The 13,443-nt window shown below is 36.2% G+C and overlaps 1 protein-coding gene across 2 annotated transcripts; it reads left to right on the forward strand.

Moving 5' to 3' along the window:
- The first annotated feature begins 910 nt into the window (after positions 1 to 910).
- Positions 911 to 13,008, forward strand: LOC110445310. 2 transcript variants are annotated; one of them, XM_021489862.1, is made up of 5 exons: positions 911 to 1,014; positions 6,744 to 6,821; positions 8,062 to 8,286; positions 9,816 to 9,932; positions 11,341 to 13,008. In XM_021489862.1, exons 2-5 carry the CDS (start codon positions 6,761 to 6,763, stop codon positions 12,984 to 12,986), a joined length of 2,049 nt encoding a protein of 682 aa, XP_021345537.1. In that variant the 5' UTR covers positions 911 to 1,014; positions 6,744 to 6,760; the 3' UTR covers positions 12,987 to 13,008. The 2 variants fall into 2 exon arrangements, with proteins under 2 accessions (XP_021345537.1, XP_021345528.1); XM_021489853.1 differs by lacking the exon at positions 911 to 1,014 and adding an exon at positions 1,369 to 1,473.
- The last annotated feature ends 435 nt before the right edge of the window (positions 13,009 to 13,443 follow it).

A 13,443-nucleotide genomic window follows, 5' to 3' on the forward strand; every position in this document is an offset into this window, starting at 1 on the left:
AGAAAAGAAAAAAAATGGCAATGTTGGCGGTATGCTAGATGGTAAATATAACGAGGGAAATTATATCGAGGATTATTGTAAACATCTTTGGCCATATATAGTGACAACAGAAATCATATTGAAGGAGAAGTGATGCACTGAATATAGCCGAATTTAAATCATATTTAACAATACAGAGTTTGTTATATTAATCACAGACTTCCTCTTATTGACCCTTGAACAGGTTTTTATTAATGTTCGCTGCAAAAAACGACTTGTTGATCTTATACAACTTAGCCTTGGTGTGTAAGTGATTTATATGATCTAATGCAGGTGAGTGATCTGATATTGTACATAGTGAGTTTTGCCTCAATAAATAAAACAAAAATATTCGTATTTGACTACGTATAGAGCACCAGACACCTTATAGAGCACCTTATACGTACAGTCTCAGACAGACGATCGTGTATACATTGTAGGTCATACAGCTATACCAGCACTGCACTGTAAATAACTAACTCAAGTCCAAACTTGAATCCTTTCGTACGCTAACTCATGGGTTACATCTTATTAATGTATGAGATAATGCCTACATTGGGACAACGAGATAACCTTTGATCTCGATACACTACAAACAATCTTAATAATTCTACAAAGATATGTAACACACACAGACATAGTCACAATCTGTGCATTACAAATTTAAAATCCAGTTGATTTGAATAATAGCGCTAATGCATTCGCTTGCATAATTTTTGTTTGCCTAAACCACGGCCTTGAATAATATTGGTATTTTTTTCATACTTGTAAACAATACTGCACATTGAAGCGTTCGTCTGACGTTTTACTTCATGTATAGATCTAGTCTATATATACGTACGTGCCTGGCTATATTTGGTATTATATCACGTGACCGGATATATGTCAAAACCGAAGCGTCAGATTTTAAAGGGAATACCGAATATAAGACTTTGATCGAAGACGTCAATATAGATTAATACACCATTTCTAACTGACTCAGATGAAATAATAATTGTAAGTATTTAAAGCAAATCCCTCTCGTAATATTATTCATGCGACAAAGATATGTTCATCTAGCTAGTAATGTCAAAATGTAACTTGGTTCTCGACACCAATAACATTCCTAAAGTATAAATTATCTCAGACAAATGGTCCATTTTGTTTATTTAATTGTACAGGTTCGAAGTTAATAATCTGTTGGCGCATTTCACAGCCAGTTTGTCAGATGTTTTATCATGTAGCCTATATGGAGTTCAAGTAAAACCGAAACTACCCATTTCCGAAGGGTATAACCAGGAAATGTCTCTTCCCATTCGGTATACCCTTTCGTCATTTTCTACGAAACTGATAGCAAAGGCGAGGTGTTCCGAATGGTCTCTTCCATGTTGTATCTATATATTGTGCCTTATCCAGACCATCTGGAAGTATATTCACGAAGTTGAAGGAGGTTGATCATAGGTTGAAGATGAAAAGGTACTACATAAGGACTTTATATAGTTAAATATATTTCGAATTGTATTTTACTGTAAGTTTTTTTTTTAAATGTAACACACCGTGTCGTTGACTAGTTATACTTGGATCTACAGGTAATAAGGCGTTGGGTGTATGCTACATGTAGGTGAGATTTGGTGTCGGGTATAGAACAATAGAATTTAGTTACTGGTAACCTATATGTGTAAAGTCTATATCATAAAGTGTCTTACCATGCATATATGACTATGAACGTTTACATAGAGGAACAACACAACAGTGAACTTTACTGTTAACTTCTGTTTATTTATGTTTTCTTAAATTTGTTAATTTGTGTTTTCACATTACACACGTTTTATTCCCTTTCCCTCTTCATACCATATCATACAGGCCAAAATTCCTGGAGACGAACTTTTGAAGTTTTACGTTCATGTAAAGTAAATTTGGGGAAAATTAAGTAGAGACGTCCATGTACATATGTATATGGCTTACTGTACTGTGTTATCCACTGAATATACCTATATGTCATATTTGTTTGCACGGACCCATTGGAGTCAAAATGACGGCTTTTTTCATTTCAAAGTTGCATGCAAATTGTCGTTTTACACGACTATATGCCACAAATCTTGATTTTTTTCTCAAAAGGATCTTACATTCGTTTTCATTTCATGAAAATTTATGAAATTTGTCACGAATTTTTCATTTTAACTCGCCAGTCTCGCTAAATTGAAAAATTCTTAGACTCGTTTCATAAATCTCATATGAAATGGAAACTCATGTAAGATCCTATATATATCCATGGTTGATACTGTTACATTTTTTAGTTGTTATGACATGAAACCTGAACAAGGTTTAAATAAATTGAACCGATATTACATGTGCATTAGTCTAGACACAACACACAGATCTTCGTCCATTTTTTCTTATCGCTACGTGTTTATCTCCCTTTAAAACACACTTAAGAACCATGAACACCTTATATGACATTGGTAAAACAATAGTTTACTTGGAGACGCTGTGTTATAATTAATAATATATAAAATTAACCAATTGAATACAACATGCAAACATTTTGAACACAATGCGATTCATACAAGAATATACTAAATGTATGCAAGCGATATACAAACACTGCGATAAGATTATATAGATTGATAATTGTGTATTGTGCCTAGACTAATGCACATGTAATATAGGTTCAATATGTTTGAACCTTGTACAGGTCTCATGTCATATCAACTCAACAATTACTTTTATTTCACTTTGATACAGTATCACCCATGGATCTATGATAATTACACAAATAACACTACTGTTCCACATATAGTTTATTTCCTTCCTCAGTTCATTGCTCTACTGCTTTTTAGCTCACCTGGTCCGAAGGGCCAAGTGAGCTTATGCCATGGTGCAACGTCCGTCGTCCGTCCGTCCGTCGTCCTGCGTCCGTCGTCCGGCGTCAATATTTTACTTTAAACAACTTCTTCTTAATAACCAAAAGGCCTAGGGTGATGATATTTGGCCAGAAGCAAACTAGGATGAAGGGCTATCAAGTTTGTTCAAATAAATGACCTTCACCTATTTTCAAGGTCACAGGGGTCAAATATGTTAAAAACTTTAAACAACTTCTTCTGAATAACCAAAATGCCCAGAGTGATGATTTTTGGCAAGTAACATGCTGGATGTCGGGCTACCAAGTTTGTTCAAATGAATGACCTTCGTCCATTTTCAAGGTCACAGGGGTCAATTGTCTTTAAAATCTTTATACAACTTCTTCTGAATGACTAAGAGGCCTAGGCTAATGATATTTGGCCAGTAATATGCTAGAATGAAGGGCTACCAAGTTTGTTCAAATGAATGACCTTTACTTATATTCAAGGTCACAAGGGTCAAATATGTTAGAAACCTGTAAACAACTTCTTCTCAATAATCAAAAGGCCTAGGATGATGCTATTTGGCCAGTAGCATGCTGTGATGAAGGGCTACCAAGTTTGTTCGAATGAACGACCTTGACTTATATTCAAGGTCACATGGGTCAAATATGTTTAAAACCTTTAAACAACTTCTTCTGAATAACCAAGAGGCTTAGGATAATGATATTTGGCCAGTAGCATGCTGGGAAGAAGGTATACCAAGTTTGTTCAAATGAATGACCTTGATTTATATTCAAGGTCACAGGGGTCAAATATGTTAAAAACCTTTAAACAACTTCTTCTGAATAACTAAGAGGCCTAGGGTTAAGGTATTTCGCCATTAGCATGCTGGTATAAAGGGCTACCTATTTTTTTCAAAAGAATGACCTTGACTTTTATTCAAGGTCACAGGGGTCAAATATGTTAAAAACCTTTAAACAACTTCTTTTGAATAACTAAGAGGCCTAGGGTTAAGGTATTTCGCCATTAGCATGCTGGTATAAAGGGCTACCTATTTTTTTCAAAAGAATGACCTTGACTTTTATTCAAGGTCACAGGGGTCAAATATGTTAAAAACCTTTAAACAACTTCTTTTGAATAACTAAGAGGCATAGGGTTACGATATTTGACCAGTAGCATGCTGTGATTAAGGGCTACCAAGTTTGTTCAAATGAATGACCTTTGTCCGTTTTCAAGGTCACAGGGGTCAATTGTCTTAACAAATCTTTAAACAACTTCTTCTGAATAACTAAGAAGCCTAGGATAATGATATTTGGCCAGTAATATTCCAGGATGAAGGGCTACCAAGTTTGTTCAAATGAATGACCTTTACTTATTTTCAAGGTCACAGGGGTCAAATATGTTAAAAACCTTTAAACAACTTCTTCTGAATAACTAAGAGGCCTAGGATAATGATATTTGGCCAGTAATATGCCAGGATGAAGGGCTACCAAGTTTGTTCAAATGAATGACCTTTACTTATTGTCAAGGTCACAGGGGTTAAATATGTTAAAAACCTTTAAACAACTTCTTCTCAATAACCGAAAGTCTTAGGATGATGATATTTGGCCAGTAGCATGCTGGGATAAAGGGCAACCAGGTTTATTCAAATGAATGACCTTTACATATATTCAAGGTCACAGGGGCCGATGATATTTGGTCATTAACAGGCTGGGATGAAGGGCTACCAATTTTGTCAAAATGAATGACCTTCGCCCATATTCAAGGTCACAGTGGTCAATATATGTTTAAATCTTTAAATGACTTGTTCTGTATAACCAATAGATCCAGGGTTATGATATTTTGCCAAAAGCATGCTTGGTTGGAAGACTTTAAACTCTGTTCAACCTAATGTCCTTTTTCTACATTCAAGGTCACAGGCGTCATATGTTTAAATCTTTTAATAGGCTCTTATGAGTCAAACACTGATATTCTTCCTGTAGCTGCATTTTAGTCCACTTTAAAGATTACAAGTGTGAGATTAATACCAGGTGAGCAATTCAGGCCCATTGGGTTCTTGTTAAAATAGCATACTATAAATTTATACAGCTTCTTCTGAACAACAAAGAGGCCAAGGCTAATGATATTTGGCCAGTAACATGCTAGAATGAAGGGCTACCAGGTTTGTTCAAATGAATGACCTTTACTTATATTCAAGGTCACAGGGGTCAAATATGTTAAAAACCTTTGAACAACTTCTCAATAACCAAAAGGCCTATGATGATGCTATTTGGCCAGTAGTATGCTGTGATGAAAGGCTACCAAGTTTGTTCAAATGAATGACCTTCGTCCATTTTCAAGGTCACAGGGGTCAATTGTCTTAAATCTTTATACAACTTCTTCTGAATAACAAAGAGGCCAAGGCTAATAATATTTGGCCAGTAACATGCTAGAATGAAGGGCTACCAGGTTTGTTCAAATGAATAACCTTTACTTATATTCAAGGTCACAGGGGTCAAATATGTTAAAAAACCTTTAAACAACTTCTTCTCAATAACCAAAAGGCCTATGATGATGCTATTTGGCCAGTAGTATGCTGTGATGAAAGGCTACCAAGTTTGTTCAAATGAATGACCTTTGTCCATTTTCAAGGTCACAGGGGTCAATTGTCTTAAAAATCTTTATACAACTTCTTCTGAACAAAGAGACCAAGGCTAATGATATTTGGCCAGTAACATGCTAGAATGAAGGGCTACCAAGTTTGTTCAAATGAATGACCTTTACCTATATTCAAGGTCACAGGGGTCAAATATGTTAAACAACTTCTTCTCAATTACCAAAAGGCCGATGATGATGCTATTTGGCCAGTAGCATGCTGTGATAAAGGGCTACCAAGTTTGTTCGAATGAATGACCTTGACTTTTATTCAAGGTCACAGGGGTCAAATATGTTAAAAACCTTTAAACAACTTCTTCTGAATAACTAAGAGGCCTAGGATAATGATATTTGGCCAGTAATATGCCAGGATGAAGGGCTACCAAGTTTGTTCAAATGAATGACCTTTACTTATTGTCAAGGTCACAGGGGTTAAATATGTTAAAAACCTTTAAACAACTTCTTCTCAATAACCGAAAGTCTTAGGATGATGATATTTGGCCAGTAGCATGCTGGGATAAAGGGCAACCAGGTTTATTCAAATGAATGACCTTTACATATATTCAAGGTCACAGGGGCCGATGATATTTGGTCATTAACAGGCTGGGATGAAGGGCTACCAATTTTGTCAAAATGAATGACCTTCGCCCATATTCAAGGTCACAGTGGTCAATATATGTTTAAATCTTTAAATGACTTGTTCTGTATAACCAATAGGTCCAGGGTTATGATATTTTGCCAAAAGCATGCTGGGTTGGAAGACTTTAAACTCTGATCAACCTAATGTCCTTGTTCGACATTCAAGGTCACAGGCGTCATATGTTTAAATCTTTTAATAGGCTCTTATGAATCAAACACTGATATTCTTCCTGTAGCTGCATTTTAGTCCACTTTTAAGATTACAGATTCAGGCCCATTGGGCCTCTTGTTTTAAATACCTTGGCTAATGTTCTTAACTGGCTTATACAAGGTTAACCGATACTAAAAACTTGTCAGGATGTGTAATCCCAATATACCTGTCTCGACTCGAATCATTACTCATATCGCGTTGTACATTGACCCGTACAGGTATATGTTGTGTACGGAAATGATGGCTTGACACGCTATTCAAGATAAAGGTATAGATGTAGCCTGTTACATAATAGTTTTTACTTTGTCAATAAAAAATATCGAAATGAAACACTATGGTATACTTACAAAAAGAAGTATTTTACTTTTCATAGAACTTTAAGCAATGTTGAATTAAATCGAAACAATTATGTTTTACAGTGTGAAATAATAGGAGGATGGCTGAGGATTCATTTTGTGGCTTTCTCTGTAAAGAGATTTGTCAGAATCTTAAAGATGGTAAGTAAAGATTATGTCGGATCAATTCAAAATGTTTGATACATTCCAGTGACTGTTAAAAAGGCACGTTCCATTTATGATGCCAACGGGGAAATATCGATTGTGTGTATCACAAGTTGGGGATATGACTTTTAGTTTGTATGACGTAGATTGTTTAGGGTTTTGCGTATTCTTAACAGATCGAATCATAAGAAGGCTGGTAAATTAATCCGACAACGGATTAACTAATGAAAATAGCTGCTCTTGTTCGGAACGAACATATAACACAAGTTTGTGCATTAAAATTTACAACTGCTTTAATACTGCAATTTTTGTCCTTCTTGTGTCTTTTTTTTTAAAACGATCGATTGAGTTCTTCATTAGAAAAAATGACTGAAAATACAACACGATATTTTTTATCATAAACATATTCCGTAACGGTATCGTCCATGTGAAACAAACATTAAAGTACAAAGGATGGCAACACAATTTGAATATTCTGCAGCAGCAACATACATAAAAAGAAATAGTAAAGTACAGTGATTGGTTTGTTTTCACACAAATTTTGAACCATGTGGTAAAGAAAATGTCGTCAGAGCCGTTTGTTTCTCTCGCTCTGAATCAAGTGAGCTGTGTCTTACATATCCTGTCATAAGGGTATTAGTACAAAACAACTTATAAATGTAAAAATGTCTATTTACTGAACAGTCGAGAGATTACTGGTCAATGGAGGAGCGGCAGTTGTAGCGAGATTGAGTGGCTGCCCCTTGGCAAATGTACAGAACAATACCTTACTTCACATTTATTAGAGTTTGTGGTTTTCTTATGTCAACATAGCTTGCACACCACATGGTTGCATCACTCTCTTCCGAGAGTAATCGTGTATGTGAGGATAAGGAACAGAGCTTGACAATGCTTTTATAAATTGCCAGCAGCAGAAGTAGGGTATATGCTGGCAGGTTTCCGCTTACACACGATCGTTTAGCCAATTTTGTTTGCGGTAATCAAGCATTAATTGTCACATGAAGATGTTTCAAAGTTTTTTGAACGAAAAAATATACGCAGATTTGGCCCATCCCGACTTCAGTTTCGACGAGGATATTAAGGGGAGGTTAACGTAACAGCATTTGGTGTTTTGCCTGCAATGGGATAGGGAACCTTAAATGATTTATAATATGCTTTGTGTTTGTTAGTATTGAAACAGGTCAGAATTCCATTTTTCATACTTTTGATGTACTAACGTTGATATTTTACATTATAGATGACATAAAAAAAATGAAGTTTTGCATCAGAAATCATCAGGTTAACAGCCAGGAGTTGGAAAGAGTAAGCGAAGGGACAGATTTGATGGAAGTGGCGATGAAAGCGAATCTGTTTACGGAATCTGACACATCATGTCTAGAGACCATGCTTAATGCAGCTGGAAGGAAAGACCTGGTAGAAAAAGTCAAAGAATACAAGAACAACTTAACGGTTTTATCTTCATGTAAGTAGTACCTGTAAAATTATTAGTGAACAGGAATATCAAACAATTAAATAATTGTTCTTGATTTATACAAAATTTGATTTGAAGGATAGGACATATCAAACCCAATGCATATATATGTTTGCGCATACAAACACTATCGACAAACATTTATCTCTTGTCAGTGCTTAACTTAATTGATATATGTAAAAGCCGAAAACTATCTGTTTCTTAAACAAGGGCAGTTGTAGGGTGCCGAATGATGACCAGTATTACACAAGTATAGAAATATTACTGAGGTCAACTCTTGAGTTCTTTTCACCTGATCAAAGATTATGTTAATGGCCATGTTTGAGGTGAATGGGAATTGTTTTTCGTATTATGGTATCTCGATAAAATCTTTACTTTGAATAGATAATTAATTCTGAGGATTAATATTGCAAAGAGTAGTATGCGCCTTACGTTTTGCGAGGTAAACAGCTTACAAAAAAAAACAAGTTAAAAACGAGTCTCATGTCAAATAACTTAATGAGATACCATACCTGTGTTTTCCCGCTGCATGATTACTGGGCATACTAAGGGCCACTGTCTTATCTTTTCTCTACTGCTTGCTCTTGCGTTGCGGCGGCGCCTCCCTGGTTACGCCAGGTTAGCCTATGTGTCAAAATAGTGTGACTGGCTTTGGTGGCATGCTGAATTTCATTTCAGTGAAGTGACACCGACACTAAAGCTGTTTGGTTGTAATGCGCCTTAACTGTTATGAGTATACAGTTGCTCACAAGCACATATTCATATATACCTGTTAACTTTTAAGACTACACCACACAATAAATCTAACAAAAGGGTGCCCATAATGATACCCATTTTAAAGAAAAAAAAAACGTTTTAGTTTCAGGAACACCATGCTTTTTTTTAATATAATGAAATAATAGAAGCATTAAGCTTTCGTATTCTGTATTTACTTGGTATTTCCAGCGGTTGACCTCATTACGTAAAGTGATAACACTTGGAAATCTTAGCTTGTCAGGTACTCAAAACGGAACACTTCATCATATAATTCTGTTTATGAAAATAAATAGGCAGCATTTAAATTATGTTATTTTTTTCAATTATTTTTGGACATTTTTTGATAATATTTTAGTCATTTATTAATTAAAATGTTCATCTGAACAACATTTATATGTGTTTAAAGATGTGATAGGATATTGATTTTGTCGTACCGTACGTTTTCAAGAGATTATTATTTTCATGTCATTTTTAATCATTTTTGCTAAGTTCATGAGCTAAAATACAAAAGGTAGGCAGACAAGACCTCCTCTAATCGCTCAAATCTATATTAAGTTTGTTTACGAAAAGATATCATCCATTTTTATTGAAAAATAAAAATTCTGCCTGATATATATCAAAAGTGGTCCATTTTCGGGTACTGTTTCATTTTGAGTACCCTCACGTAACAATTAAAAAAAAGTCATATAGGTGCCCTATTATTTGTTCTTTTAGTGGTTATTTCACAATGGCATTTCATTTTCTCACCTTCACATATTTTGTAGCGATCGAATCTCCTTGCAATCTAGAAGAGCATGTGATTGGAAGAAAGTACATGAAAACACAGACATCAGAAGAACTTGAAACAGCAATAAAAACAGAAAACGTGATTATGCTTTCGGGTAAGATAACCAATTTTTCAACTGCCCTTATTTTAAAATTAATCTTTTGAATCTTTATCATTTTCTAAATTCAGGGATACAAATGTATCCGCTTAATTAAGATTAGCAACCAACACCATGGTTCGTTGAAAAATTACTACACGTACAATAATGCCATTCTTGTTATTAGCTATTCACATGAAAATTGTCATGTTGAACTAAGCTTTACTAACCCCACTACCACCAACACCACACACAAACAAACACACACACACACACACACCACATACACCACATACACCACACTCACACATACACACACACCACACACACACACACACACACACACACACATACACACACACAAACACATACAAACACACACACACACCACATACACCACACACCACACACACACACACAAACAAACACACACACACACACACACCACACACACACACACACACACCAAATACACCACACACAAACACACACAAACACACCACACCAAATACACCACACACAAACACACACACACACACACACACCACACACAAACACAAACACACAAACACACACAACACACAAACACACCACACACAAACACAAAAACACCCCACACACAAACACACCCCACACAACAAATAATGATAATAGGCAAGCTTGGACGGTGTAGCAGGGGTAATTTTTACATTCAATATAAATCAAATTGAATAAGTTTACTTTGACATCCATTCAGTTTGGTTTGTACAATTAAATAAAATTGAATGAAATAATCTGACTGAAATCGCTTTATGCACTGTTTCGTACAACATTGCCGTTTATCTGTTAATTTTTCTACAAATAAGCTATACCCGGTCACATTTATTAATTATAAAGTTGGCATAGAGTGATATATTCAAAGAATATCTTTCTATTTTGATTAGTTTATAAATTGAGAACTCAAGCAGAGCACGAGTAAAGCTATCTTTAATCATTTAATCGTGCTCACCCCATCACCCCATGACCTGACCAGAATAGAATTTTTTCCTTATATTTGCTGTCTTTTTGTGTTTAGAAAAGTTTAGTCATTAGTCTGACAAGCGGACACAGATTTACTTTCGGCTCAATAATCACAACAGTCTGACTTGCATAAGCCATGGTAAACTACGCCCTTATGTCTTGTTGACGTCAGGGAAACTTGTCACGGTCTATTGTAAGGTTATGAGATGATATCCCCAATTTACGAGAGAATTTGTTATTGATTGAACGTCAGCGTAGACTGTAAATATTGTGTTTTAACTGCACAACGTGAGAAGACATGGGAATAAACGGTCGTGATTGATCAGGACATTGCATATCTTTGTTACATAACGATTTTTTCATGCCACTACTTACATATCTAGTGACATTTCTAGACTCTTATGTTCGTGTAACCTTGTAATTTTAGGTGTATTAGGATCTGGGAAGACTCAGCTGGCCGTACATTACGGGTACGAGTTCCACAAAAAGTATCCAACTTCAGCTGTTTGGATGATACGTTCGAAAGACCAAGCATCTCTGCAGACATCCATGACAACGCTGGCTAATAAACTTGGTGTCCTCAAAGGAAAAGATAAGGAGAGTGAAAATCCCGTCATCAAACTTGGAGATATACTTGCAAATGCTCTGATGGGAAAAACAACAACACAACTTATCATCTTTGATGATGTCAATGAAGACTGTCAGAGGATTGTGGAAGACCTTATCAAGAAATTTGTACCTTTGGAAGAAACTCAGGGATTCATAAAAGTTATCGTCACCACTATGGATGATCTGCTGAAGATGCCGAGAACAAAGCGCATCTCTGTAAGCGGATTTACCGAGGAAGAAGCAGTAACTTTCTTAAGAGGGAACAACACTTGTACACATTCCGAAACAGATGCACTAAAAAAGTTAGCACGCCGTATGAGTTATCTCCCGTTAGGATTAAGCTGCGCGAAGACGTACATGAGTAACTGTTACAAAAGCGGAAAATCCTTTTTGGAACTTTTAAAAGCCAACACACTAGAACAACTCGACGATAAACTTAAAAAGCTTGATGCAAGTAAACGAGGTTTATTCAGTAACTTGAACACATTTATCAGAATTATGGAGAAGGATTTGGATAAAGATGCAACTGAAATGTTTCAAATGACCCAGTTTCTAGAAAATGAAAACATACCAATTATATTGTTTGACCTGTTGTCACCGTCTTCCGAAAGATGCAACGAGGACATAGATGGAGAAATCCAGCACGATGATGTCGCAACATGCTATTCTCTTAGCACTGATTCATTAGTCCAGGCTGTACAGAAGTTTTCGTTTGGAACCGTTCAGGGAATCGACGACAAAAGACTGCTCAACACACATACAGCAGTATCACTTACGTTACAAGCCTTCACTGACGAGAAAAGGAAGAGACGACTACTGAACAGGTTGCTTTGGACGTGTGCATTGATTTTGGACAAAAATAATCGACACCAAGACGACTACAACCGCATGGCATCTGTCCTTCCTCATGCCAGATCTGTCCTCCGGCACGCAGAGAATATGACGGGAAAAGATATCGAAATGTGTTTGCTGATGGCATTTGTTAACGACCTGGTGGCATATACGAGCAATTTTGAAGGTTTGCTTGGATTGGAGAAATACCACTCCGAAAAAGCTCTTCAATTCTGTTACAAAGTAATGGAGACAACAGAAAAAGACATTGATGAAGAGGTGTCCGACAAACATGTGCTTACAACATATGAAACGCATTGCGAATTCGCGAAAGCAAAAGCAACTGTTATAGATAAGAAATTGACCGGGATCCGACTGCTTCACGAACGAAAGGTTGAAAAATTTATCAGACATTTTATTCAGCAAAAAAGAAGAACTAAAGGAGATGTCGATTTTCTGACAAAATACGTAGAGAACTACAGGGAAGATGCATTGACGATGCAACAGTATGAAGCCCTATGCAAGAAGAAGAAGGCTATCCAACTTACAGATCTGATGGATCAATTCATCAAAGAAATGATCCTTTCCACATTTTACACATATGGTCGACGCATATTTTACTTAGGAAAGTAATCAGAAGTAGAACAGAAACGCAAATTCTGTCACTATTTGTTTCTGGCTGATGAATTAGGAATAATTATGCGAAAAAAATGTCCAGAATCCTTACCCCTTTACTCCATGCTTGCTAAGAGAAACGGTACATTGGAGTTAGTCTTTGAAGATATACCTGAGTTAGAGCTCGCCACTGTCAACAACTTACAGCATACAGCTAGTATGCTTGAACAGCTTCTGAATGACAAGTCTTGCTATTATATCTTCGGCATTTTCAAAATGCATGCACCTTCAGACAACATCCACATAGCCGGGTGTCTGAAACAGCTACTGAGGACTTACCTGTCACTTCTAACGCTGTGTGAAAACACTCCGAGCGATAAAACGGAAATTGTCAGGAAAGGGAAGGAAAACGTTGAATTCGTTTCCTATGATGCGAAGAATAGCGGAGTATGGTCACGAGTTGGTCAATTTCAAT

Source organism: Mizuhopecten yessoensis, unplaced genomic scaffold (assembly GCF_002113885.1).
Source record: "Mizuhopecten yessoensis strain PY_sf001 unplaced genomic scaffold, ASM211388v2 scaffold245, whole genome shotgun sequence".
NCBI classification, from domain to species: Eukaryota; Metazoa; Mollusca; class Bivalvia; order Pectinida; family Pectinidae; genus Mizuhopecten; species Mizuhopecten yessoensis.

What these genes read in the sequence shown, in the direction of transcription:
- LOC110445310 (XM_021489862.1), top strand. Translation starts at nt 6,761, where the DNA reads ATGGCTGAGGATTCATTTTGTGGCTTTCTCTGTAAAGAGATTTGTCAG. An exon ending in CTTAACGGTTTTATCTTCAT is followed by an intron (nt 8,287 to 9,815) that starts GTAAGTAGTACC and finishes CATATTTTGTAG; the next exon opens with CGATCGAATCTCCTTGCAAT. An exon ending in AAACGTGATTATGCTTTCGG is followed by an intron (nt 9,933 to 11,340) that starts GTAAGATAACCA and finishes TTGTAATTTTAG; the next exon opens with GTGTATTAGGATCTGGGAAG.